At 44.5% G+C, this 25,788-nt stretch overlaps 3 protein-coding genes across 4 annotated transcripts in view; 2 read left to right on the top strand and 1 right to left on the bottom strand.

Annotated features, from left to right (window-relative positions):
- LOC144698102 (uncharacterized) overlaps window positions 1–25,788 on the top strand; it is an 862,314-nt gene that overhangs the window by 157,014 nt on the left and 679,512 nt on the right. The window lies entirely within an intron of this gene.
- The window catches only part of LOC144697711 (uncharacterized), a 96,581-nt gene that overhangs the window by 33,612 nt on the left and 37,181 nt on the right, over window positions 1–25,788 (top strand). Inside the window, exons 4-8 of the mRNA XM_078569720.1 lie at window positions 3,377–3,430; window positions 6,446–6,916; window positions 14,209–14,361; window positions 15,047–15,180; window positions 15,349–16,032. Of these exons, the coding sequence (XP_078425846.1) occupies window positions 3,377–3,430; window positions 6,446–6,916; window positions 14,209–14,361; window positions 15,047–15,180; window positions 15,349–16,032 (1,496 nt within the window). The remainder of the gene's footprint in view (window positions 1–3,376; window positions 3,431–6,445; window positions 6,917–14,208; window positions 14,362–15,046; window positions 15,181–15,348; window positions 16,033–25,788) is intronic.
- On the bottom strand, window positions 10,294–12,671 carry LOC144698099 (uncharacterized). Its single transcript, XM_078570020.1, has 2 exons — window positions 12,616–12,671; window positions 10,294–11,654 (listed from the first exon to the last, which is right to left on the bottom strand). Exon 2 carries the CDS (start codon window positions 11,543–11,545, stop codon window positions 10,424–10,426), a length of 1,122 nt encoding a protein of 373 aa, XP_078426146.1. The 5' UTR covers window positions 11,546–11,654; window positions 12,616–12,671; the 3' UTR covers window positions 10,294–10,423.

Genomic DNA, 25,788 nt, shown 5'->3' with positions numbered 1-25,788 from the left:
GGCTCAGTATTGGCTCCTTCATTCCTGGTTTGTATAATTGAGTCAGACCTAAATATGAACAAACAAATTAGGAGCAGGAGTAAGCCACTCGGCCCCTCAAGCCTGCTCTGCCACTCAATAAGATCATGGCTGATCTGATTGTAACCTCAACCCCATATTCCTGCCTACCCCCGATAACCTTTCACACCCTTGTTAATCAAGAATCTATCGAGCTCTGCCTTAAAAATATTCAAAGACTCTGCTTCCACTGCCTTTTGAGGAAGAGAGTTCCAAAGACTCACAACCCTCTGAGAGAAACAATTTCTCCTCATCTCTGTCTTAAATGAGCGACCCCTTATTTTTAAACGGTGACTAGATTCTCCCATAAGAGGAAACATCCTATCCACATTCACCCTGTCAAGACCCCTCAGGATCATAAACATTTCAATTAAGTCACCTCTTACTCTTCTAAGTTCCAGTGGATACAAGCCTAACCTGTCCAGCCTTTCCTCATAAGACATTCCTGGTATTAGTCTAGTAAACCTTCGCTGAACTGCTTCCAATGCATTTTCATCTTTCTTTAAGTAAGGAGATTAGTACTGTACACAATACTCCAGATGTGGTCTCACCAATGCCCTGTACAACTGAAGCATAACCTCCCTACTTTTGTAATCAATTTCCATCACAATAAATTCTAACATTCTATTAGCTTTCCTAATTACCTGTTGTACCTGCACATCAGCCTTTTCTGGTTCATGCACTCGGACACCCAGATCCCTCTGAATCTCAGAGCTCTGCAATCTCTCACCATTTAGATCTTTGCCCACTCACTTAACCTATCTATTTCACTTTGTAGCCTCCTTACGTCCACTTCAGAATTTACTTTCCTACCTATCTTTGTGTTGTCAGCAAATTTAGAAACCATTGCTTTGGTTCCTTCATCCATATCATTTATATAAATTGTAAATAGGCGTGGCCCCAGCACTGATCCCTATGGCACACCACTCATTACATTCTGCCAACCAGAAAAAGACCCATTTATGCCAACTCTCTGCTTCTTGTTAGCTAGCCAATCTTCTATCCATGCCAATATGTTACCCCCTACACCAAGATCTTTTATTTTCTGTAATAACCTTTGATGTGGTACTTTACCAAATGCCGTCTGGAAATCTAAGTACAGTACATCCACTGCATCCCCTTTATCCGCAGCACATGTGAGTCCTTCAAAGGACTCCAATAAATTGGTTAAACATGATTTCCATGTTGACTCTTCCTGATTGCCTTGAATTATTCTAAGTGCCCTGCTATAACATCGTTAATAATAGCGTCTAACATCTTCCCTATGACAGATGTTAGGTTAACTGATCTATAGCCTCCTGCTTTCTGTCTCCCTCCCTTTTTGAATAAAGGAGTTATATTTGCAATTTTCCAATCTAATGGACATGAACAGGAAGTTTGCTGATGATACAAAAATGGTGGTGTGTTTGATAATGAGGAAGAAAGCTGTCGGGAAAACCAGGCAAAGGATTACATGATAAATGGAAGGATACTGAGAATTGTAGAGGAACAGAGAGATCTTGGAGTTCATGTCCACAGATCCCTGAAGGTAGCAGGACAGGAAGATATGGTGATTGAGAAAGCCTACAGGATATTTACCCCTATTAGCCAAGGCATAGAATATAAGAGCAGTAAGGTTCTGCTTGAACTGCATAAAACACTAGTTATGCCAGAGCTAGAGTGCTGTGTACAGTACAGGATGTGATCGCACCAGAGAGAGTACAGGGGGGATATAAGAAGATGTGCCAGGAATGGAGAATTTTAGCTCTGAGGTAAGATTGGATAGGCTGGGGTTGTTTTCTTTGGAACAGAGGAGGTTGAGGGGAGACTTAAAGGAAATGTATAAAATTATGAGGGGTTTAGATAGATTGGATAGGAAGGCTATTCCCTTTGGTTGAGGGGTCCATAATGAGGGGAAAGAAGTAGGAGGTATAGAGGGGATATGAGGGAATTCTTTTTCACCCAGAGGGTGGTGGGGAGCTGTAACCCGCTGCCTGAAAGGATGGTAGATGCAGAAACCCTCATAACATTTAAAAAGTGTACATTAATGATCTAGACATGAATCTAGGAGCTATGATCAGTAAGTTCGCAGATGAAATGAAAATCTGTGGTGTGGGAAATAGCAAGGAGGAAAGCTTTAGACCACAGGACAATATAGATGGGCTGTCAGATGGGCAGAACAGTGGCAAGTGGAATTTAATCCTGAAAATGTGAGGTGATGCATTTTGGGAGGACTAACAAGGCAAGGGAGTACATGAGAATGATAGGACTTTAGGAAGTAGAAAGGATCAGAGGGACCTTTGTGTGCATGTCCATAGATCTTGCAGGCAGCAGGACAGGTGTATAACGTGGTTAAGAAGGCATATTGGATATTTGTCTTTATTAGTCAATGCATTGAATACAAGAGCAGGGACATTATGATGGAGCTGTATAAAGCATTAGTTAGGCCACATCTGGAGTAGTGTATGCAGTTCTGGTCGCCGCACTGTAGGAAGGATATGTTTGCACTGGAGAGGGTGCAGAGGAAATTCACCAGGATGTTGCCTAGGTTGGATGTTTCAGCTATGAAGAGACTGGATAGGCTGGGGTTATTTTTCTTAGAACAGAGAAGGCTGAGGAGGGACCTGATTGGGGTGAACAAAATTATGTGGGGCATAGATAGGGTAGATAGGAAGAAACTTTCCCCCTTAGTGGAGGGTCAATAACCAGGGGACATAGATTTAAGGTAAGGGGCAGGAGCTTTAGAGGGATTTGAGGAAAAATCTTTTCACCCAGAGGGTGGGGGGTATATGGAGCTCACTGCCTGAAAGGGTGTGAACCCTCAAAACATTTAAGAAGTATTTAGATGAACATTTGAAACGTCATAGCATACAGGGCTACGGGTCAAGTGTTGGAAAATTAGATTAGAGCAGATAATGACCGGGGCAGACATGATAGGCCAAAGGGTCTGTTTCTGTGCTGTATAGCTCTATGGCTCTAGGTATTTGGATGTACACTTGAAGTGATGTAACCTGCAAGGCTACGGACCAAGAACTGGAATTTGGGATCTGGCTGGATGACCACTAGTCGGTCATCACGGACACAGCGGACTGAATGAATTGCGACATGGACAACAAACTTTACCCAAAACTGGGACTGTAACTCTCACTAATAACACAGCTCAACGGTTTGCCCACTTTAGCTGCCAAGTATGTTTATTTAAGCACACGAGGTAATTTGCCTGCATACAAAAAATTCTTCAACATTCCTAACGAGATCGATGGAATTGGTCTCAAATTTAACCTGAAAAGATCATTAAAAGTTTCCCAGTCTCTCTAATATCTGTAATCTTTGCCCACAGACATTTCACCTTCCACATTCTGAGGACGATGATATTCAGGTCCTGATGAATCGAGTAACTGTCAGATCATGACATGATATTTGGTTTGAGGTTCCCGCTTGGGAATCCTCCTGTTCTAACTCCTGTAAAAGGAGTTTCCAGGGAGGTTTCACTGAGTCCAGGTGAGAAATTCACAACCTCTTTTCTTCCTGCATCCGGTCCAAGGATGGCCGCGCCTGCGCTCTGCCCCCTATAGAGATAGCGGCTGCGCATGCGCCAGGCTGCACATTATCCCTATAAAGATGGCGGCTGCTAACCCGGACCTGTCACTGGCAGAAACATCAACAGTGTCGGCCCTCTCGGTGTAAAGAACGGATTGTATCAAAATTACTGGAACAGACTTCTCACCCTCCGGACGCTTTTTGAATGATGGCGGATAAGGAGACCCAGAATGCTCCGCGGGAGTGAATACGCCCTATCTCCATCAGAAGGGCCGTAACGCGCAGGCGCAGGAAGGCTCCGCCCCCGGAAGCCGCCTGTCTGCGCGGAGCATGCGCAGCCTCAGTGAGAGTGAGCGCGGCTCCTGGAGTATGAATGGGAGCGGCCGGGAGCGGGAGGAACAAGGATTCCTGCAGGAGCTGTTAATCCATTTCACACAGGCAGATACTTTTAATTTATGATGGGCTTATAGGAGTCAGTAGCAAGGCAGCTCATATTGCCAATCCCCAGTTACCTGTTCAGAAATTGATGGTGGGTTTTGTTCTTGAACCGCTGCAGCCCGTGTGGTGAAGGGGCTTCCACAAAACTGTTAGGTAAAGACTGAGAGGATCTTCATCCAGTGATGAAGCAACAGTGATGTGTGTCCCAGTCTGTAACACTGACTTACATTTATAACGGTGATGTGTGTCCCAGTCTGTAACATTGACTTACATTTATAACGGTGATGTGTGTCCCAGTCTGTAACACTGACTTACATTTATAACGGTATGTGTGTCCCAGTCTGTAACACTGACTTACATTTAAACGGTGATGTATGTCCCAGTCTGTAACACTGACTTACATTTATAACGGTGATGTATGTCCCAGTCTGTAATTGACTGACATTTATAACGGTGATGTGTGTCCCAGTCTGTAACACTGACTTACATTTATAACGGTGATGTGTGTCCCAGTCTGTAATTGACTTACATTTATAACGGTGATGTGTGTCCCAGTCTGTAACACTGACTTACATTTATAATGGTGAGTGTGTCTAAGTCTGTAACATTGATTTACATTTATAACGGTGATGTGTGTCCAAGTCTGTAACGCTGCCTTACATTTATAACGGTGATGTGTGTCCCAGTCTGTAACACTGACTTACATTTATAATGGTGATGTGTGTCCCAGTCTGTAACATTGACTTACATTTATAACGGTAATATGTGTCCTAGTCTGTAACATTGACTTACATTTATAACGGTGATATGTGTCCTAGTCTGTAACATTGACTTACATTTATAATGGTGATATGTGTCCAAGTCTGTAACATTGACTTTCATTTATATAGTGCCTTTGATGTAATCAAACATTCCAGGGTGTTTTATGGGAGTTTTACAAAGCAACATCTGACACCGAGACACACGGAGATATCAGGGAAGAAAGTCAAAAGTTTGGTCAAAGAGGTAGGTTTGAAGGAGTGTCTTAATGAGGAAAGTAAGTTACAGAGGTGGAGAGATTTCATGAGGGATATTGTGAGTTTTTGCCTTTGGCCCAGCCACAAACACTGAAGGAACTGAAAATGGGGATGCTGAAGAGATTGGAATTAGATGAGCACAGAGATCTCAGAGGACTGTGGGGCTGGAGGAGATGACAGAAATAGGGGTGGGCAAAGCTTTGGAGAGATTTGGAAACAGATGAAAGTTTTAAGATTTGAAGCACTGCTCAACCTGAAGCCTAAGTAGCTCAGTGAGCAGAGCAGTGAAGGGTAGCAGAGTTTTGGATGATCTCAGCTTTACAGAGAGGTTGAATGTGGGATGAATTAGAATAGTCAAATTTAGGGAGTGGAGTGGATGATAGTTTCAGAAGCAGATTAGCTGACTCGGGAAAAACAGGTGAGGTTACTGAGGTGGAAATAGGCGGTGTTCTGTGGTCAGGAGATCAGCTGGGGGGAAACATGACACTGAGATTGTGCCCAGTCTAGTCCAGCCTGGGACAGTTGCCAGGGAGAGGAATGAAGTCAGTGGCTATGGAATAGTTTAGAACGGGGACTGAAGACAATGTCTTTGGTCTTCACGATATTTAACTGGAGGAAATTTCTGTTCATCCAGTACTAGGAGTCAGACAAGTCAAGACGGTTTCAACTTGGAGGGGAACTTGGAAGTGATGGTGTTCACATACACCTGCTTCTCTGGTCCTTACAGATAGTAGAAGTTGAGGGTTTGGAAGTTTCTGTCAAAGTTTAGGTTGAGTTGTGGATATACAAAATCCCTCTCCTTTGCCCCCTAATGCTCCCACATCTCAATGTCTGCCTGTTCTCTCTTAGAAGCCCGAGTCCAGATCCAGATGAGATGGTGGATCCCTTTCCCTGAAGGACATTAGTGAACCAGTTGGGCTTTTATGACAATCCAGCAGTTTTCATGGTCACTTTTCCCTAGTGCCGGCCCCACAAATTACCAGATTCATTCAGCTCAATTTCACAATCTGCCTTTGTGTTTTTGTGGGTAGAGAGAGACTCACTCCCTTTTCTCTGTTTTAAATCAATTTCACAGGATATTAGAGGGGAAGAATTTACAGTCAGGAAATTCAAACCCAACATCACTTCAGGATCTAACAGAGTTGCAGAATTTATCGTAACCTGAATATTGTCGGATTTTGAACATGGAAGGAAAAAACACCGTTCACAGTTGGGAGAAACCGTACACGTGTTCTGTGTGTGGACGAGGCTTCAACCGATCATCTGACCTGTCGAGACACAAGCGCAGTCACACTGAGGAGAAACCGTGTAAATGTGGGGATTGTGGGAAAGGATTCAATTTTCCAGTTCAGCTGGAATCTCATCGGCGCAGTCACACCGGGGAGAAGCTGTTCACCTGTTCCGAGTGTGGGAAGGGATTCACTCTGTCATGTAACCTGTTGGCTCACCAGCGAGTTCACTCTGACGAGAAACCTTTTAAATGCCCAGACTGCGGGAAGTGCTATAAAAGTTCTGGTGAACTGATGCGCCATCAACGTATTCACACTGATGAGAGGCCATTCAGGTGCTCTCGGTGCCATACTGGGTTCAGGCAATTATCTGACCTCACTGTACACCAGCGAGTTCACACTGGAGAGAGGCCATTCACCTGCTCTGAGTGTGGGAAGGGATTCACTCAGTTAGCCAACCTGCTGACACACCAGCGCATTCATACTGGTGAGAGGCCGTTCACTTGCTCCTTGTGTGGAAAGGGATTCACTACATTATCCAACCAGCTGGAGCACCAGCGAGTTCACACTGGGGAGAGGCCATTCACCTGCACCGTATGTCAGAAGGGATTTGCTCACTCATCCACCCTGCTGAGACACCAGCAAGTTCACAAAGATGCATGAGAACGCCACCATCTTCATGTTTCCCACCAAGCCCCACGCCACCCTGACTTGGAACTATATCGCCGTTCCTTCACTGTCACTAGAAGAAAATCCTGGAACCCCTTTCCTAACAGCACTGTGGGTGTACCTATCCCACACGGACTGCAGTGATTCAAGAAGGCGGCTCACCAGCACCTTCTCAAGGGCAATTAGGGATGGGCAATAAATGCTGGCCTGGCCAGTGACACCAGCGACACCCACATCCCATGAACGAATAAGTAAAAAAACTTATAGTGCTTGAATTTTGCTGTTAATCACACTTAGAACAGAACTACATTCCTAGTTTATTTCTGCTGATGTAAGTGAACTCCAGCCCAGTTATAGGGATTAATATTCTGGATAAAAGTTAAATAAATCAGCTTTGTTTTAAATACACAATATGTTGTGTCATTTTAATATCTCTAACACGTTAGCTCCTTTTGAATTGCTCTCCCTCTCCTCTGTCTCCTCCATCCTCACCCCCAACAAGTGCTCATGGAGGAGCAGCTCATGGTCTTCTTTGTCACTAAAATTGAGACAATCCAACTGGCTGCCTCTGTTGTTTCCCTCCCTTCCCCTAACCTACTGGGCCAAACCTCCCCTAAAGTTCCCCTTATACCGAGCTCTGAACTCACATCTTCCTCTAGTTTCTCTCCCACCTCCCCTCATGCCCTCTCAGAGCTCATCTTGTCCATGAGACACACCTCCTGCTCCATTGACACTATTCCCACTAAACTACTGACTGCACAACCTCTCCATGGGAAGATAATGCAGTGGATTCGGAGCTCTCTTCCCCCCAGCTCTGATCTAAGAAGCTGCAGCTACACTGGAGATATTTATATTTAACTTGTTCACCACATTCGTCATCTGGCCCTGTTCAAACCATAACCACAAGGATATCTGTGTATTGTTCTGAGTGTGAACACAAGGCTGTGTCACTATTACACACAGGTACCATTTCCTTGGTTCACATCTCTATACAATGACCAGCTCTTTACACATCCCCTTCCACACTCAAATCAACATCACAAATACAGATTATCTGCTCATTATCAGATTAGTTGTGGGATCTTGCTGGTTCCTCAAATCCCCTGCCCTTTATTTTCAATCTATGCCCCCTGGTTATTGACACCACCTCTAAGGGGAAATGTTTCTTCCTATCTACCCGATCTATGCCCCTCATAATTTTGTACACCTCTATCAGGTCCCCCCTCAGCCCTCTCTGCTCGAAGGAAAACAACCCTCGCCTATCCAGTTTCTCTTCATAGCTGAAACGCTCCAGCCCAGGCAACATCCTGGTGAATCCCCTCTGCACCCTCTCCAGTGCAATCACATCCTTCCTATAGTTTGGTGACCAGAATTGCACACAGCACTCCAGCTGTGGCCTAACTCACATTGTATACACTCCAACATAACCTCCCTGCTCTTATATTCTGTGTCTCGGCTAATAAAGGCAAGTGTCCCATATGAGCTGGGGTGGGGTGGAATATCTGGTGTTAGTGATGGTGCGGATATGTGGTCAGAAGCTTATCTTGGGGTTAAATCTGACACCAGGATTGTGAACAGTGTGGTTGAGCCTCAGACAGTTCCCAGGGAGAGGGATGCACACGGCCGTTATGGAACAGAATTTTCCAGGCTGATCAAATCCACAAGGGAGACTTGGCCAAACTATCACAATGATTTTTCTATTTGCATTTATTACAAGGAGGCTTGTGCACTGAAGTCAGAAGTAATGAGTCCACGGCCACCTTCAGAGATTTTAAAGATTAATTTAAAGTATTTATTAACTTTAATAAAAACTTAAGAAAATAAAAATAAGAAAAAACTTAAACACGCACACACAAAATCACGGTTACACAGTTACTTAATCTTATAGCATTTCGCAAAATTCATACTTAACCAGACTACCAACTACACACTTCCTTTAAGGCAACAGCCCAAATAGATTCCCAATTTATAAACACATTCAATACTATTACCACAAGCACCCACTCGACAGTGAAATTCCAACGGCTTTTAACACAACCTTGGTTACTGGAACAGCAAACTTCTGGAGGGTAGCTTGAGGCTTTTCCCCCCCCCCCCAAGTCTGTTTCACACGTTGCACCTTTCAAGTTCTCACATGGCCATACCCCACACAACCTTCCATCCTTCTTTAAATATATTTTATACCTTTTGATTTGTAAATCCCATTGTTTCTCTTTCAAAGTTACTTTTCCCAGAATATAAAAATCTTTCACGTTGTTATTATGGCCAGCACTTCTGGGAAAAACGAATGCAATCACTTTGCCTGACTTATCTTGTCAGTTGTAAACATTACACCATCCCTTTGAAAATCAAACAACTCCTTCTTTATCTAAACATATAAATTACCTTCACACCTTATCCACTGAGACCTCATTCCAGCTCACTCATCCCCATTTCAAATGCTTCTTTTACACCTCACTCCTTTGATAATTTAAACCTTGCAGTCTAATTGTCTTTAGTTAATTAAATTAGCCACACACACACAGAACCATAAGCTTGTTTCACAATATCCCACAATAATATCAGAAAAAAATCTGATAGTTCCTTGACAATTCAAAGTGGTGACTGAAGACAATAGCTTTGGTCTTCCCAAATTTTGATTGGAGAAAATTTCTGCTCATACAGTACTTGGTGTTGGATAAGCAGTTTGATAATTTAGTAACAGTGGAGGAATGGAGAGGGATGGTGGTGAGGTAGAGCTGGGCGTTGTCAGTGTACATGTGAAAACTAACACGTGCTTTTGGATGATGTTGCCTAGTGGCAGCGGGTAGATGAGAAATAGCAGGGGCCAAGGATAGATTCTTGGGGGACACCAAGTTCAAGGACTTTGTAGAGAAAAGGGAGTTTGGAGATGGGGTGGTAGGTTGTAAAGATGGTGGGATAAAGGTTTGTTTCTTCTCAGGAGGGTGATGGTGGTGGATTTTAAGGCAAGAGGGACAGATAAGAGAAAGAACCATTAACATTATCAGCTAACATGGAGAAAATGGATGGTCAGCAGTTTCGTGAGAATAGTGTCAAGGCAGCAGAAGGCAGGTCTCATTGACAAGATGAGCTCTGAGAGGGCAAGAGGGGAGAGAGGGGCGAAACTGGAGAAAAACACAGGTTCAGGGCAAGGGGCAGGGGGGAGCTTTAGAAAGAGTTTGACCCGGTGGGCCAGTGGAAGGAGGGAAGCAGCTGATTGGATTGTCTCAATCTTAGTGACAAAGAAGCTCCATGAGCTTCTCACACTTGTTGTTCGAGGTGTGGATGAAGGAGACAGAAGAGAGGGAGAGCATTTCAAAAGGAACTAATTTGTGTTAGAGATATTAAAAAGACTCAACACAGTGCAAGTTTAACACAAAGCTGATTTATTTGACTTTATCCAGAATATTAATTGGACTGGAGTTTATTAACATCAGCAGAAACAGACCAAATGGACACAGTTCAGTCCTGGATGTGATGAACAGAAAAACCCAATCACTTGTGAACTTGCTGATGTTTCAGCAGTTTGGATGAGGTTATGAATCCCCTCCCACACTCGGGGCAGCTGAATGGCCTCTCCCCAGTGTGAACTCGCTGGTGTCTCAGCAGGGAGGATGTGGTTGTGAATCCCCTCCCACACTCGGGGCAGCTGAATGGCCTCTCCCCAGTGTGAACTCGCCGGTGTCTCAGCAGGGAGGATGTGGTTGTGAATCCCTTCCCACACTCAGAGCAGGTGAATGGCCTCTCCCCTGTGTGCGTGCGCTGGTGTGTCAACAGGATGGATAAGCGCGTGAATCCCATCCCACACTCTGAGCAGGTGAATGGTCTCTCCCCATTGTGAATTCGCTGGTGTACAATGAGTTGAGATGATTGTCTGAACCCAGTCCCGCAGTGAGAGCACCTGAACGGTCTCTCATCGGTGTGAACACGTTGATGGATCATCAGGTCCCCGGAACTTTTAAAGCACTTCCCACAGTCTGGACATTTGAAAGGTCTCTCGTCAGTGTGAACACTCTGGTGATTCTGCAGGGTGGATGCGTTAGCAAATCCCTTCCCACACTTGGAGCAGGTGAATGGGCTCTCCCCAGTGTGAATTCGCTGGTGTACAGTGAGGTTAAATAATGTCTTGAACCCAGTCCCACAGTGCGAGCACCTGAATGGCCTCTCATCAGTGTGAACACGTTGATGGGCAGTCAGTTCCCGGGGACTTTTAAAGCACTTCCCGCAGTCTGGGCATTTGAAAGGTCTCTCATCAGTGTGAACTCGCTGGTGTGTCAGCAGGGTGGATGAGCGAGCAAATCCCTTCCCACACTCGGAGCAGGTGAACGGCCTCTCCCCAGTGTGAACTCGCCGATGTTTCAGAAGGCTGGACGAACAAGTAAATCCCTTCCTACACTCAGGGCAGGTGAATGGCCTCTCCCCAGTGTGAATTCGTTGATGATTTTCCAGCTCTGATGGGTAATTAAATCCCTTCCCACAGTCCCCACATTTCCACAGTTTCTCCCTGTTGTGACTGCATTTATGTTTCAACAGATTAGATGATCGGTTGAAGCCTCGTCCACACACAGAACACGTGTACGGTTTCTCCCCACTGTGAACGGTGCTTTTTCCTTCCATGTTCAACTTCCGATGATATCTGGGTGACGATAAACTGGGCAACTCTGTCAGATCCTGATGTGATGTTTGGTTTCAGTTTCCCAACTGCAAATCCTCCCCTTCTAATACCCTGTGAAATTGATTTAAAACAGAGAAAAGGGAGTGAGAGTGAACCCACAAAAACAGGTTGTGAAATTGAGCTGAATGAATCTGGTAATTTGTGGGGCCGGCACCAGGGAAAAGTGACCATGAAAACTGCTGGATTGTCATAAAAACCCAACTGGTTCACATGTCCTTCAGGGAAGGGAATCTGCCACCCAGTCTGGGCCTACACAAGGCACAGGCCTAGATGGGAGAAGACAGGAAGAGAGAGAAGGGTTGGGGTGGGAGAGGGAACGGTTGAAAAAGAGGGATTACAACTCAACCAGAATTTTGACAGAAACTCAAAACCCTGAACCTCCACCACCTAGAAGGGCCAGCTCACCACCACCTCCTCAAAGGAAACTAGGGATGGGCAATAAATGCTGGCCCATCCAACAAAGCCCACATCCTATGAATGAATGAAAAAAACATAAGGTATTAGCTAATCATAAAAGTATCACAGACACAGATTTAAGATTTAGGGTAAGATCTACAGGGGGAATGTGAGGGAGAAATTTCACACATTGAGTGTTAATGACCTGGAACTCAATGCTTAAACTCAAAGACCGATAATATCCAGGTCCTGATGAATCGAGTGACTCGAGTCAGATCTTAATGTGATCTTTGCTTTGAGTTTGCTGTGCGTAAATCCTCCCCTTCCAATCCCTTGTAAAAGGAGTTTCCAAAATCCATCCCCGTCAGTCCAAGATAGAAATTCACAACATTCTCTCCTCCTGCTGACAGGGATGACCACGCATGCGCCCTGCTGCACTTTAATCCCGCTCAAGATGGCGGTCGTTAACCTGGGCCTTTTGCTGGAGACGCGATCCCGCAGCCTTCGCTCCACAGATAGTTTCTTATTTTGGGTTCAGAGCCGCATCGAGTGCTTACAAACCCTCCCCGTCCACCCACCGGCTCTATTTTTCCCTCCACTCCGCTCTTTATCTTACCTCCTGTGGATCCGACAAACAAGCCTCCATCCACCGTCATTACACACACTGCGCATGCTCCAGATCACCGTGCCCGGTGGATTGACGGAAACTCCGGACCATTAGGAAGAGGGGACGGAGCTGGAGGTCCGATCGTGAGCGTGTGATCCTCCAACCAATCGGAGTGAATGAGGGGCGGGGCTGAATCCGGATGTCCCTCATTGGCTGAAACCCTGCATCATTTTGAAAGCTGATTTGTCTCAACCTCCAGGAGAAAACTGGACCTTTCTGTTTGTGGCTTTAAACAGATGAAACCCTGTGGGTGTGAAGCATACGTTTCAACATTTGTTAATGAAATGTGGGAACATGATGAAACAATGCTCAAACAATTCATGGGCTGACTTAAATGAATAACTGGGGAGACATGGAGTGTTAACATTAAAACAAGGAGAGTCCCTGTTTCCAATAAGTGAACTGGCAGAAGGGTTAGGACAGGTTCAGGAGAATGTCATAATTCAGAATAACACAGACTCTGAAGAAGAGTCATACGGACTCGAAACATTAACTCTGTGTTTCTTTCCACAGATGCTGTCAGACCTGCTGAATTTTTCCAGAATTTTTTGTATTTCTTACAGACTATAAAGGAACAGCTGATCTCAAAGATAATCTTTTGCAGTATGTGTGGAGGGGATCAGCTGAATCAGGTTTAAAGGGGTGAAATGATATTTTTTCTAGATTGGACAATCACATTAAAATCTGCAACTCAGATGGGACCATGGATTATTGCAGATTTCCATCGGTGCATTATTCCAGGAAGCCTTAAAATCATACGGACAGTATTTCAGAACCAGGGTTCCAACTGTACGGGGGCAATGGGCAATTTTATCCCAGAAAAACCCGCAAAAAATCAATCACAGGGACAGCCACTATAAGAACAACCTTTGTCGGAGGCAGAATCTGTGGGCAGGAGCTCCTCCAGTCGCAATGCAGAATCCCAGCTGCTGGGGTGCTGGGTAATTGTGAGTGGAAAATATTTTTTTTGTGATTACTTTGTGGTTATGGGATTGAAACTTTGACCGTAGACCAATCAATAAAGATCAGAACCAAATGATAAAGAAACACCAATGCACGGAACTTCCATTATACAGCAGAAGGAAAGGGAATGGGCATTTGTAAAGAATTTACAGCAAGTTAGTAGAACATGACTTGCCCTTAACACGTTTGAGCTGGCTTGAAATATGTTTAAATCACTTCTAGAAATGGAACATGGCAGAGCACCCATTTACTAGGATTTGCGTGTGATTTTTCTTTTTATTTGTTCACAATTGGGTATCAGAAAATTGTTTTCGTTCTCTATTTTGTGTTTCAATGGCACTGCCGATACCCACAATCTCCTGCGTGTGTGAAAGTGCCCTAGTCACAGTGCAGGAGCCCAACGCGCAGGCGCAATGCTGATGATGATACCTGGAGCATGCGCAGTGTCAGTTTGCTCAGAGCCCTGGGAGTGCGGGAGACGCGGGTGAGATTCCCTGAGGCGGAGGGAGGAGCGGTTCTGGGAGCCGGGGTGGGGAGGATCCAGAAACACCCGGTGTAGGCCGCAATCCCGGATCACAGCCTCCATCACCCGTGTTTGCAGCTCCGGGGCTTCTTCCCGGTGACAGCGCCGGCTTCAGGGGAAGAGGCTCCGGAGCGGGAGATTCAGAAACTGCGGGGAGACCGCGGGCCGCCCGGGGGCTCAGAAACTTGGGGGACGGACTCAGGGTCCGGGTAAGACCCACCCGGGAGGGTCCCCCCTCCTGTGTCCCGCCCGACGGCAGCTGGTGTCCCGCCTGAGACCCTGAATCAGAGACACAGGAGCTGGAGAACTGAACCCAGGCAGAGGAGAGGGAGGGAGAAAACTGGGAGTGGAGGAAAGAAATGGTGGAGATGGTGAGATGGGTTTGGATTTCAGCCCAGGGAGGAGGGAGAGTGTGTGGGACGGGGATTTACAGCTTTGGGGGAACAAGGGAGGAATAAATGTTCCATAGAAACTCTGTTCTGAATTTCAGTCCTGGATTTATAGTGATGACTTTTGTAAACTCGTTTTACAGGGTATTAAACGGAGGTGACTGGCAGACAGAAAACGCAAAGCAAACATCACATCAAGATCTGTCAGAGGCACTGAATTCATCAGGACCTGAGTATCATCAACTTTTGAATGTGGAAGGAGAAATGTTTGTCTATTCTGTCTTTGGGAAAGGATTTCAAACATCAGTGTGACTGGAAAAGCCTCAACACACACACACCCGAGTAAGAGTGTTCCAGTGAATTGACTTTGGAAAAAACTTTAAGCAGTTACACAGTCTGCAAAAATATCGCACCATTCACAGTGGGGAGAAACTGTTCACGTGTTGTGTGTGGACAAGGCTTCAACTAAGCGTCCAACCTGGAGAGAGACAAGGACCCCCACACCATGGAGAAACCATGGAAATGTATGGACTGTGGGAAGGGATTCAGTTTCCCATCCCAACTGGAAGTTCATCGGCGCAGTCATACTGGGGAGAGACCGTTCACCTGCTCTATCTGTGGGAAGGGATTCACCCATTTGTACAACCTTCGGACACACCAGCGAGTTCACACTGAGGAGAGGCCATTCACCTGCCCTGTGTGTGGGAAGGACTTCACTCGGTCATCCCACATTGTGACACACCAACTTGTTCACACTGATAAGAGACCGTTTACATGTTCTAACTGTGAGAAGAGTTTTAAATGCAGAAAAGATCTGCTGATACATCAACGTATTCACACTGGGGAGAGGCCGTTCACCTGCTCCGTGTGTGGGAAGGGATTCATTCAGTCATCCCACCTTCTAACACATCAACTTGTTCACTCTGATAACAAATTTTTTAATTGTTCTGACTGTGACAAGAGCTTTAAAAGCAAAAAGGATCTGCTAACACATCAATATACTCACACTGGAGAGAGGCCATTCACCTGTACCAACTGTGGGAAGGGATTCAGCCGTCCGTCTGCCCTACTGAATCACCAGCGAATTCACACTGGGGAGAGGCCGTTCACCTGCTCTGACTGTGGGAAGGGATTCATTAATTCATCCAACCTTCTGATACACCAGCAACTTCACACGGGGGATAGACCGTTCACCTGCTCTGACTGTGGGAAGGGATTCACCCGTTCATCTAACCTTCTGACACACCAACAGGTTCACACTGAGGAGAGACCATTCACTTGCTCCGTGTGTGGGAAGGGATTCACTCGGTCATCCAACCTATTGAATCACCAACGAATACACACTGGAGAGAGGCCGTTCACCTGCTCTGTGTGTGGGAAGGGATTCACTCAGTTATCCAACCTGCTGACACACCAGAGCATTCACAGTGGGGAGAGGCCATTTACCTGCTCTGTGTGTGGGAAGAGATTTTCTCATTCATCCTATCTGCTGTAACACCAGCGAGTTCACAGTGGGGAGAGGCCGTTCGCCTGTAATGCCTGCGGAAAGGCATTCACTCAGTCATCACACCTGCGAACACACCAGTGGGTTCACAAGCGACTGCAAGGTTTGGATTCTACTCCTGTTGATGCTGTTAATCATACCAGGACTGAACCATGTTCATTCTGACTGTCCTGACCTGTTGATGAGGTTCAATATTCTGAATAAATGTGACATAAATCAGCTTTGTTTGTAGATTTTTGTTTTTCCCCACTTGAGTGTTTAACATCGCCTGACTGGAGTCAGAAAGGACAATCTGGGGGAGGATCTTACAGTAGGAACAAAACTTCAGCCTGGACACAGTCCATTAGGTTCACAGTGAGGGACCCCCAAACAACACTTTGGTTTTTCTCATCTTTCTTCACTGACTGCACAATCCCCATGTGGGTGAATCCTGAGGTGTGTAAGAAATGTGTCTCAGCTGCTCTCTTCCATGGTTCAGAGCTCCTAGACACAGAACAGAAGGCTCTTTTACAACTGGGTTTAGAGTCAGGAAGAACAACGGTGAATGCTGGAAACGTGCTGCCAAATGAAAGGTTGGTGTAAAATTGTGATCTGTTCCTGACTGAAAGTGAAACAGCAGGTTTAAGTTTCCAGACGGAAAATGGTTCTTAATAAGTCTAAAATGGTTCAACGTGTTTGTGTGTCAGTCCCGAGTCGCTGAATCGAAACATGCTGAAATTTATTGGGTTAAAATCTGCATTAAACTAGAAGCTGGAGGAGTTCACAGGAGACTGTTAACTGCTGGGACAATAATACAACAGGTTGATTCCCAGAAAAAGAACGACCTGCAGCGTATGTCCAAGAATTCTCAGTTTTATTGATGTGTGCTTCCCACACACTGTCCTTTTAAATATACCTCACTCCTACCAGCCTTTAACTATCAGAAAGGTAACAGAGAGAAGGCTGAAGCTGTTTCTGCCCCTTTAACTTCACAGTGTCAGGACCCCTTTGGTCCCTTTAAGAATGAGTGATGTGTTCAGCTGAAGATTCCTGTTGGTAGTTTTCTGGACGGTTTCCTTATTCTGATCATTCCCGGTGAGCCTTGGGTGTGTGAACCCGCCCCACCCCCAGACGCGGCAACCCACCCTGTCCCCGGGTGTGTGAACCTGCTCTATGTGGTACTCGCCTGTGGGCTCTCGTGTTTCTCTCCAGTTCGTTTATTCTGCTCCTTCTGCTTGAAGTTGCTGTTTGTGATTTTATCTGGAAGTTTAACAGTAACGGTATTAACCAATGTTATGGTCAAACTGTAGATGCAAAATGTCACCTTAGCTCCTTAAACATTTCAGTAGCAGCTTGGTTACAGTGACAACACTGATTTCAGGATCTCTAGATTGTGGATTTCACCTTCAGAACCTGAGCATATTGACCAGGCTTCTAACCTCATGATGATATTCAAAATCTGCAATTGAAATCTGGTCTCAGTGATGGTGTCCATGAAACTATCATTGATTGTTGTAAAAACCCATCTGCTTCACTAATGTCCTTTATGGAGGGAAATCTGCTATCCTCACCTGGTCTGGCCTACATGTGAGGCCAGACCCACAGCAATGTGATTAACCCTTAACTGCCCTCTGAAATTACTGAGGAAGCCACTCTATTCAAGGGCAGTTAAGGTTGGGCAACAAATGTTGGCCTTGCCAGTGACACCAACATCCCATCAAAGAATAAAACAAAATATATTTTGCATGTGAAGATTTAATCATTTCAAGCATTAATTTAATCTCATTGACAGCTATCAGCAGCTATTAACCCTGTTATGTTTTTGATCATTAAAGGCTGGTAGGAGTGAAGTATATTTAAAAGGACAGTGTGTGGGAAGCACACATCAATTTCTAATGACTCCAGTGTTATGTGGGTAATATTTATGTCGAAAGGATGGGGTGAATCTTGTAACAATCTCCCAGATTAACTGGGATTGAGGGGCAAGACTAAAGGTGAGCATTAGTGCACTGTACTGCACTGCACACTACTTAGTGACAAACCCTGTTGTGTTAAAAGTTTACTAATTCACACTGGTGTAGCACTGAGACAATTGCTCAGATAGATTTTTAATGTTAAGGATTATTTTCCCTGCAGGATTTTCTATTTAGCTTCCACCTGACCCACTGATGGTGTCAGACAGAATCTAGAACTGTCTCCTCAGTCGAATTGACTGCTGCAGGATCCTAATGGTATCCAATTAAAAATCTATCTTCTGGTTAACAGGCACAACTGAAACCAGCTCAACACAAAATGGTGTGTGTGAGTGTTTGCGCGCACACACTCGAGGGTAGCAGTGGAAGGATGCTTTTCTGAATGGAGAGCTGTGACTAGTGGAGTTCTGCAGTGATCAGTGCTGGGACCTTTGCTGTTTGTAGCATGCGTAAATGATTTGGAGGAAAATGTAACTGGGCTAATTAGTAAGTTTGCAGACGACACTAAGGTTGGAGGAGTTGCAGATAGTGAAGAGGATTGTCAAAGGATACAATGGGATATAGATCGGTTGGAGACTTGGCAGATGGAGTTTAATCCGGACAAATGCGAGGTAATGCATTTTGGTAGGTCTAATACAGATAGGAATTATACAGTAAATGGCAGAACCCTTAAGTGCATTGACGGGCAGAGTGATCTTGGTGTACAGGTCCACAGGTCACTGAAAGTGGCAACGCAGGTGGATAAGGTAGTTAGGAAGGCACATGGCATGCTTTCCTTCATCAGCAGGGGTATTGAGTATAAAAGCTGGGAAGTCATGCTGCAGCTGTGTAGAACCTTGGTTGGGCCACACTTGGAGGTTTACCAGGATGCTGCCTGGTCTGGAGGTTATTACCTATGAGCAGAGGTTGGAGAAACTCGGATTGTTCTCACTAGAGTGACGGAGATTGAGGGATGGCTTGATAGAAGTTTACAAAATTATGAGTGGCATGGACAGAGTAGATAGTCAGAAGCTTTTTCCCCAGGGTGGAAGAGTCAATTACTAGGGGCATAGATTTAAGGTGAGAGGAGAAAACTTTAGAGGAGATGTGCGGGGCAAGTTTTTTACGCAGAGGGTAGTGAGTGTCTGGAATTCGCTGCCAGAGGAGGTGGTGGAAGCAGGTACGATAGTGGTGTTTAAGAGGCAACTTGACAAATACATGAATAGGATGGGAATAGAGGGATATGGACCCTGGAAGTGCAAAATGTCTTAGTTTGACAGGCAATATGATTGGCGCAGGTTTGGAGGGCCGAAGGGCCTGTTCCTGTGCTGTACTTTTCTTCTTTGTTCTTGTGTCTATGTGTCTGATTGTCAAGTTTGAGTCGGTTCTCCTTTCGGGTTCTTCAACAAATCCATTTCGACGGACAAGTGGCAGCTGAAATTTCATGTCTGGAAGTGTGAAGTGATTCATTTTCGTCGGAGAGGAGAGGAAACAGAAAATTAAGGTTACAATTTTAAAGGGGCTTCTATGTTGCACAGCCAATGGTTCGGATCTGGAAGATATCAATTCGGTTCAGTTCCACGAGGGGGTGGACGCATTTTACCATCGCAAAATTCATTCACATTAGTTGTGTAGCTTCATAATAAAAAGGTTCAGGGAGAAAAAGCAGGTTGGGAAGATGCAAGAAGAGATTGTTTCTTTCCGTATGTTTTTACATTGGAGGCCGTTCAGTTACTGAGCGTTACAAAGTGGAAGGCGTTTGAAATTTCCAGTCAAGGCAATGACAATTTTAGACGTCGCAGTGGCCGAGCGGTCTAAGGCGCTGGATTTAAGTTCCAGACTCTATGGAGGCGTGGCTTGAAATCCCATCGCTGCCAGAGTTTCAGACTGTCCGTATTTCGAATCAATTTTGCCACACCCTTCAGTCATTGAGTTGGAGAGGGCTGCAGCACAGAGAAAGGCCATTCGGCCCATCGAGTCTGCGCCGGTCAAACAAATACCTAACTATTCTAATCCCATTTTCCAGCACTAGGCCCATAGCCTTGTATACCATGGCATCGCAAGTGCACATCCAAATACTTCTTAAATGTTATGAGGGTTTCTGCCTCTACCACCCTTTCAGGCAGTGAGTTCCAGATTCCCACCACCCTCTGGGTGAGAAAATTCTTCCTCGCATCCCCTCTAAACTTCCTACCCTTTACCTTAAAATCCGTCCACCAAGGGGAAAAGTTCGTTCCTGTGTGCCCTATTATGCCCCTCATAATTTTATGCACCTCAATCATGTCCCCACTGTGTGCGCTCCGTGTGCAGTGCTCCATTCTGGCGGAAAGATCGAGGAGAGGCAGCAGAAATTGTAGGACAGCGAGGAATAGATGGGGCTGCATTTCTTCATTCCCTTCTGTAACCACTCTGTCGTTTTATGTACAGAACATTAAAAGGTACATGGCGACGATGTACGGAACTGACTTGCTTATGTAATGGGTTTGAAACCCTTTAGAGTTTCCTGGTACAGGTGAAAATCCAACATTTTGAACCTGCAATCTACATTTATTAGTTTACATTTCTCACAGTTCTGGTTTTAAGAATGAGTTACAGTAAATGATTATCCATTAAATGGACTAAAAAAACCTTTCAAACGCTTCCCTGTATTTTTCATTTCCGTTCATCTGTCGGCATTCACCAAATTTGCAGTTGGAAATGGAACAAAAACGGAGCCAATTTGGTGACATCCTTGATTTCTGGATGTTTGTCTCTCCTTAGGCCGCTGTCACTATCGGTGTCTATGTCTGTGTGTGTTCCTCTGCGTGTGTCAATATGATTCAGTTCCCTGAGGGAGATGAATGCATTTTTACCATCATAAACTTTACTCACTTTCGTTATGCATCTTCATAGTAAATGGCACAGAGAATACCAGTAGGTTTAAGAGTTGGAAGAGGACCTTAACCTTTCTGGCGCGGTTGGCGTAACCCGTGGTTAAAATAGTGGACTTATCAAACCAGATGCTGTGAGTTCGATCCCTGCTGGTGCCTGTGGATAAAGATTAGCTGATGGAAGCGGTGGAAATGTAAACTGTGGGGAGGAGTATCTCGGCTGTGAAGAGATTTAGACACGTCAGGGTAACAAAGATAGAACATGGGAGAATACTTTCCAGATGTGCAAAGCTATTAAGAAGGTCTGACAGAAATTGAAAAATGCTGAACTGTTTAGGCACAAGTAATTAGGAAAGCTAATAGAATGTTATCATTTGCTGTGAGGGGGAATTGAAATAAGAAGGTTATACTTCAGTTGTACAGGACAGTGATATCAGGAGTACAGTGTAGAGTATTGGCCTCCTTATTTAAGGAAAATGTAAATGCGTTAGAAGCAGTTCAGAGAAGGCTTACTGAACTAATACCAAGAATGGGCGGCTTGTCTTATGAGGAAAGGTGGCAGGCTAGGCCTACATCCGCTGGAGTTTAGAAGGTTAAGAGGCGACTTGATTGAAATCTTTCAGATCCTGAGGGGTCTTGACAGGGTGGATGTGGTGAGGATCTTTCGTCTTGTGGGAAAATTTAGAACTAGGGGTCACTGTTTAAAAATAAGGGATCGCTCATTTAAGACAGAGATGAGAGAAGTTTTTTTCTCAGAGGGTCGTGAGTACTTGTAACTCTCTCCTTCAAAAGGCAGTGGAAGCAGAGTCTTTGAATATTTTGAAGGCAGAGCTAGATTGATTCTTGATCAACAAGGGGGTGAAAGGTGATCGGGGTAAGCAGCAGGTTTCAATCAGATCAGCCATGATCTTATTGAATGGCGGAGAAGGCTTGAAGGGCCGAGTGGCCTACTCCTGCTCTGAGTTCATATGTTCACATGTTCTTTGAGTCCAGACTGCTTCCCGGCTCAGTGCGCAAATGCCAAAAAGTCAAGGATGATTGAAATTTTCACTGAGCAACATGTAAACTGACAGTGGATTCACTCGGTGCGATGGTGTGTTCCAGTTCTATATGTGCAATCATAGAAACAATTTATATTTGTTGTTTTGAACCCAATATTTCTAATGGGCTGGATGTTATGCACATGTTTGATCTAAGTTATCCCATTTACAAAAATAAATATTCGAAAACTATTTGTGTGGGAGGTTACTGGATAACAGCAGGCCTGGAAATGGAGCAGAGAGAGAGGATCCCTGGGATGATCTTCAGTGAGTTCAGGAGAATGGTATCAGGATGAATGGAGAAGGGAGAGAGTATCCTTGGGGTGATGTTCAGTGAGTTCAGAAGAAAGGTATGAGAGGGAATGGAGCAGGGAGAGAGGATCCCTGGGGTGATGTTCCGTGAATTCAGTTGTTTGTTGCGCCTGGCAGCCTGGGAATTTCCACTATTTTTGCTCCCTGGTGTTCCTAATAAGCCCCAAACTGTGGTAATAATTTGCAGGATTACTGCTCGATAATGTGACTGTGTCAGATCGGCCCTAGTCTCTAGGAATCTCCCATGGTTTGTGTCAACGGTTCAGTCTGCGGTATTTGTGTATTTTTTCTTATTCATTTATGCGATGTGGGCGTGGCTGTCTGGGCCAGCATTTATTGCACATCCCTAATTGCATTGAGAAGGTGGCCTGTGACGTCTCTGCCTTGTGAGTGTTTAATTGGACAAAGTGGAGAGAGTCCAGGCGAATGCTCTGGGCGCATGGGTTCAAATCCCAACATGGCAGCTGCTGGAATGTGAATTCAATTATTAAAACCTGGGATTGAAAACTAGCCTCAGTAATGGTGACCATGACAACTATCACCGATTGTCGTAAAAATCCATCTGCTGCACTAATGTCCTTTAGTGAAGCGAATCTGCCATCCTTACCCGGCCTGGTCTTCATGTGATTCCAGGTCGACAGCAACCTGACTGACACTTAACTGCCCTCTGAAATGGCCTCGGAAGCCGGGCTGTTCTGGGCGGCCTTTCCAGCGACACCCACACCTCATGAAAGGGTAAAGAGATAAAAAAAAACTTTTACTCCCTATCTAACCCCTGCTGCACCGACCCTGGGAGTGTTTAATGGGACAGTGTAAAGGAAACTTTCGTCCACCATATACTGTCCTGTATGGGCCTCTGATGAAGCAGACACCTGCTGTTTACTATTACCTGACATGTGACTGTGACAGGCCTGAGTATGAGTGAAATCACCGAGGTTCTCCTCGCTGTGCAATCATTCTGCCTCTGGGGTTTGCCAGAAAAAAGGCAGAAGTAAAGGTGTAGTAACACCGATGGGTCGCTGGGTGTCGCAGTGACTCTTTCACTGAAGGACCTTGGGCTCTGAAGAAGAGTCATAAGGACTCGAAACGTTAACCCTGTTTTTTGACTCCACAGATGCTGTGAGACCTGCTGAATTTTTCCAGCATTTGCAGTTTTTGTTTCACATCCCAGACAGGATTGGTTAAAAATACCTGCCTGGGAAAGGGGGGAAAACAGTATAATAGGGAAAATGGAGCGGTGTCGATGGGCCTGAGAGAAAGGAGTTCAGCAAAGTCAGTTCGTTTCACATTCATGATTTATTAACAATTTCAGAGAACATTTTACAGGGAAGTTTATTTTAAAGTTAACTGAAGTGAATATAATGACTGAGAGTCACATTGAGAACAGAGCACATTTGCTCTGAGCTGCCACCTGTGTGTACAACTGTAACAGACACCAGAAAGAGAAAACAGGAGCTCAATATAAAGGGAAGGGAGTAATTGTGGACGAGGAATGAAAAAAGTTACTTATTTACACAGGGAATTCAAACGACTGGGAAATTATAAGCTGCTATTGCAATGCAATCATAATTATCTCGCACATTTGAAACAGAGAAATGGAAATATCGTCTATCATTGTCTCAGTTACAAATTCGGAAACATAAGCTGAAGGTATTTCAGTTTTAGAATCACCGAGAGGACATATTTTAAATTCGGAGTACAGAGATCTCAGTAAAGAGCTGAGGAAAATCTACGGTGTCCAAAATTCAACTGGTCACTTGATCTGTAAAAGAGGATGAAATAATGAAGCAGATCTTTATGATCTAGGACAATTATGTTAGAGTTTTAATTAATGAAACATTGAGAGATTTTTCAAACCGCTTCTGTCAGTTTGAAGTGTGAGTGGATTGAATCTTCTCACCTTCGCCAGAGTGACGGCAGCGCTGTAGAAAATGCTCAGGAAGAACAGGATGATGAATGTAGAAGCGGTTGTCCAGATATTGCCGTTATCATCCTCAGAGTCTTCAGTCCAGATGCGGTCTGTGGAATCTACAGGGATATATCCGAGGAGATATTATTAGATTGTTTATTAATCTAGGATATCATTTTTTAAACATTTCCTTTACTCTTTCCTAAGTTATTAGTGTATTCAATGTTCAATGTATATCTACTATTAAGTTCGTGACACTCAGTAACCCATTTCTGTAACTATCTCCACAGCTGTTCTTCCTTTACAATCTTTGTACAGTCCGTGTCGGAAAATATGGCAACTTTTCTCCAGTATCAATTCATTTTCGAACAGTTCGTACGATCTATTATTGGAGAATATTATGATGGGTATCGGGAGAGATTCACTGAGCTACTTATTTGGAAACTGTGAACGTTGCTTTTTAAAAGCTCGGATGTGAGTTCCCATCTTGTTTGTTTATTTGTGATGGGAATGTTTGGTGCGTCATTAACTTAAATCAGTTTCTCAGTAAGAGCATTTTTTCAGTGTGTTTATCGGGTAATAGAGACAATTGCCGGAGGATATGCCCGTTAAAAAGTGCATTTGAATTATACTTTCTTCAATCGCCTGGCGTTTGTGTTGTGCTTTAGCTTTTGTGTGTGTCTGCATGAGTATGTCGCGCTTTGCATTAGTTTGTTTGAGTGTCCATAGGTGTACATGTGTGTTAATGTGTGTGTTCATGTGCCAATGTGTGCTGATTTGTGTATTTTTGTGTCTGCTTCTTTACGTATATTTTGTTTTTCTGCCAATGTGGATGTATGAGTGTGTTATTGTGTGTGTTTATGTTTTGATTTCTATATTTACTTATTACTATCTGTGTTTACCTGTTTAATGTGTGCCTGCTAATATGAGTGTTAATGTTTCTTTTTGTGTTCCACGTGTATGTCAGCATATTAATGTCTGCGTCACAGCGTCTGTGTGTGTATGTGTGTGTGTGTGTGTGTGTGTGTGACACAGCGAGAGAGAGAGAGTTTTTAATATGTGCATTTGTGTGTTGATCGATATTTAGAACTATGTATCAATGTGTGTTTATGTTTTCATTGGTACTGACGTATGTTTTTTGTTTTCTAGTGTGTATGAGTATATTCATGTTTGTGTCTACATGTGTGTCTGTGAATGTGTTAGTCTGTTCCTCTGTGTTTTTGTGCCTGGGTGTCGTCTGCTCATATGTGTGCATGTGTTAATGTGTGTCCATGCATTTGTTTTAATGTGTACGATAGTGTGTATCTTTATGTCTGTATTTATGTCATTGTGAACGTGTGATAATGCATATGCTAATCGTTACATTTGTGCTTTGTGTCCTTGTATGAGTCTGCTTGTCTGGTTTTATCTGTTTGTGTGTGTGATTGTGGATATGTGTGTGAGCGAGTGTGTCTGTGTGTGTATTTCTGTATGTGTGTGATTGTGTGCGTGTGTATTTGTTTATGTGTGTGATTGCGTGTACGTGTGTGTCTGTGTATGTTTGTGCATCTGCACCCAAGTGTTTGTGATTGTGCGCGCGTGTGTGCATGTGTGTGCACGTGTGTCTGTATTTGTCTATGTGTGTCTGCCTGTGTTTGTGTGGCTGCGCATGTGTGGGTGTAAATGTGTCTGCCTGTACCTG

Source organism: Cetorhinus maximus, chromosome 23 (assembly GCF_964194155.1).
Source record: "Cetorhinus maximus chromosome 23, sCetMax3.hap1.1, whole genome shotgun sequence".
NCBI classification, from domain to species: domain Eukaryota; kingdom Metazoa; phylum Chordata; class Chondrichthyes; order Lamniformes; family Cetorhinidae; genus Cetorhinus; species Cetorhinus maximus.
The sequence above is the reverse complement of the archived record's forward strand: the minus strand, read 5'-3'. Positions and strand labels throughout refer to the sequence as shown.

What these genes read in the sequence shown, in the direction of transcription:
- LOC144698099 (XM_078570020.1), bottom strand. Translation starts at nt 11,545, where the DNA reads ATGGAAGGAAAAAGCACCGTTCACAGTGGGGAGAAACCGTACACGTGT.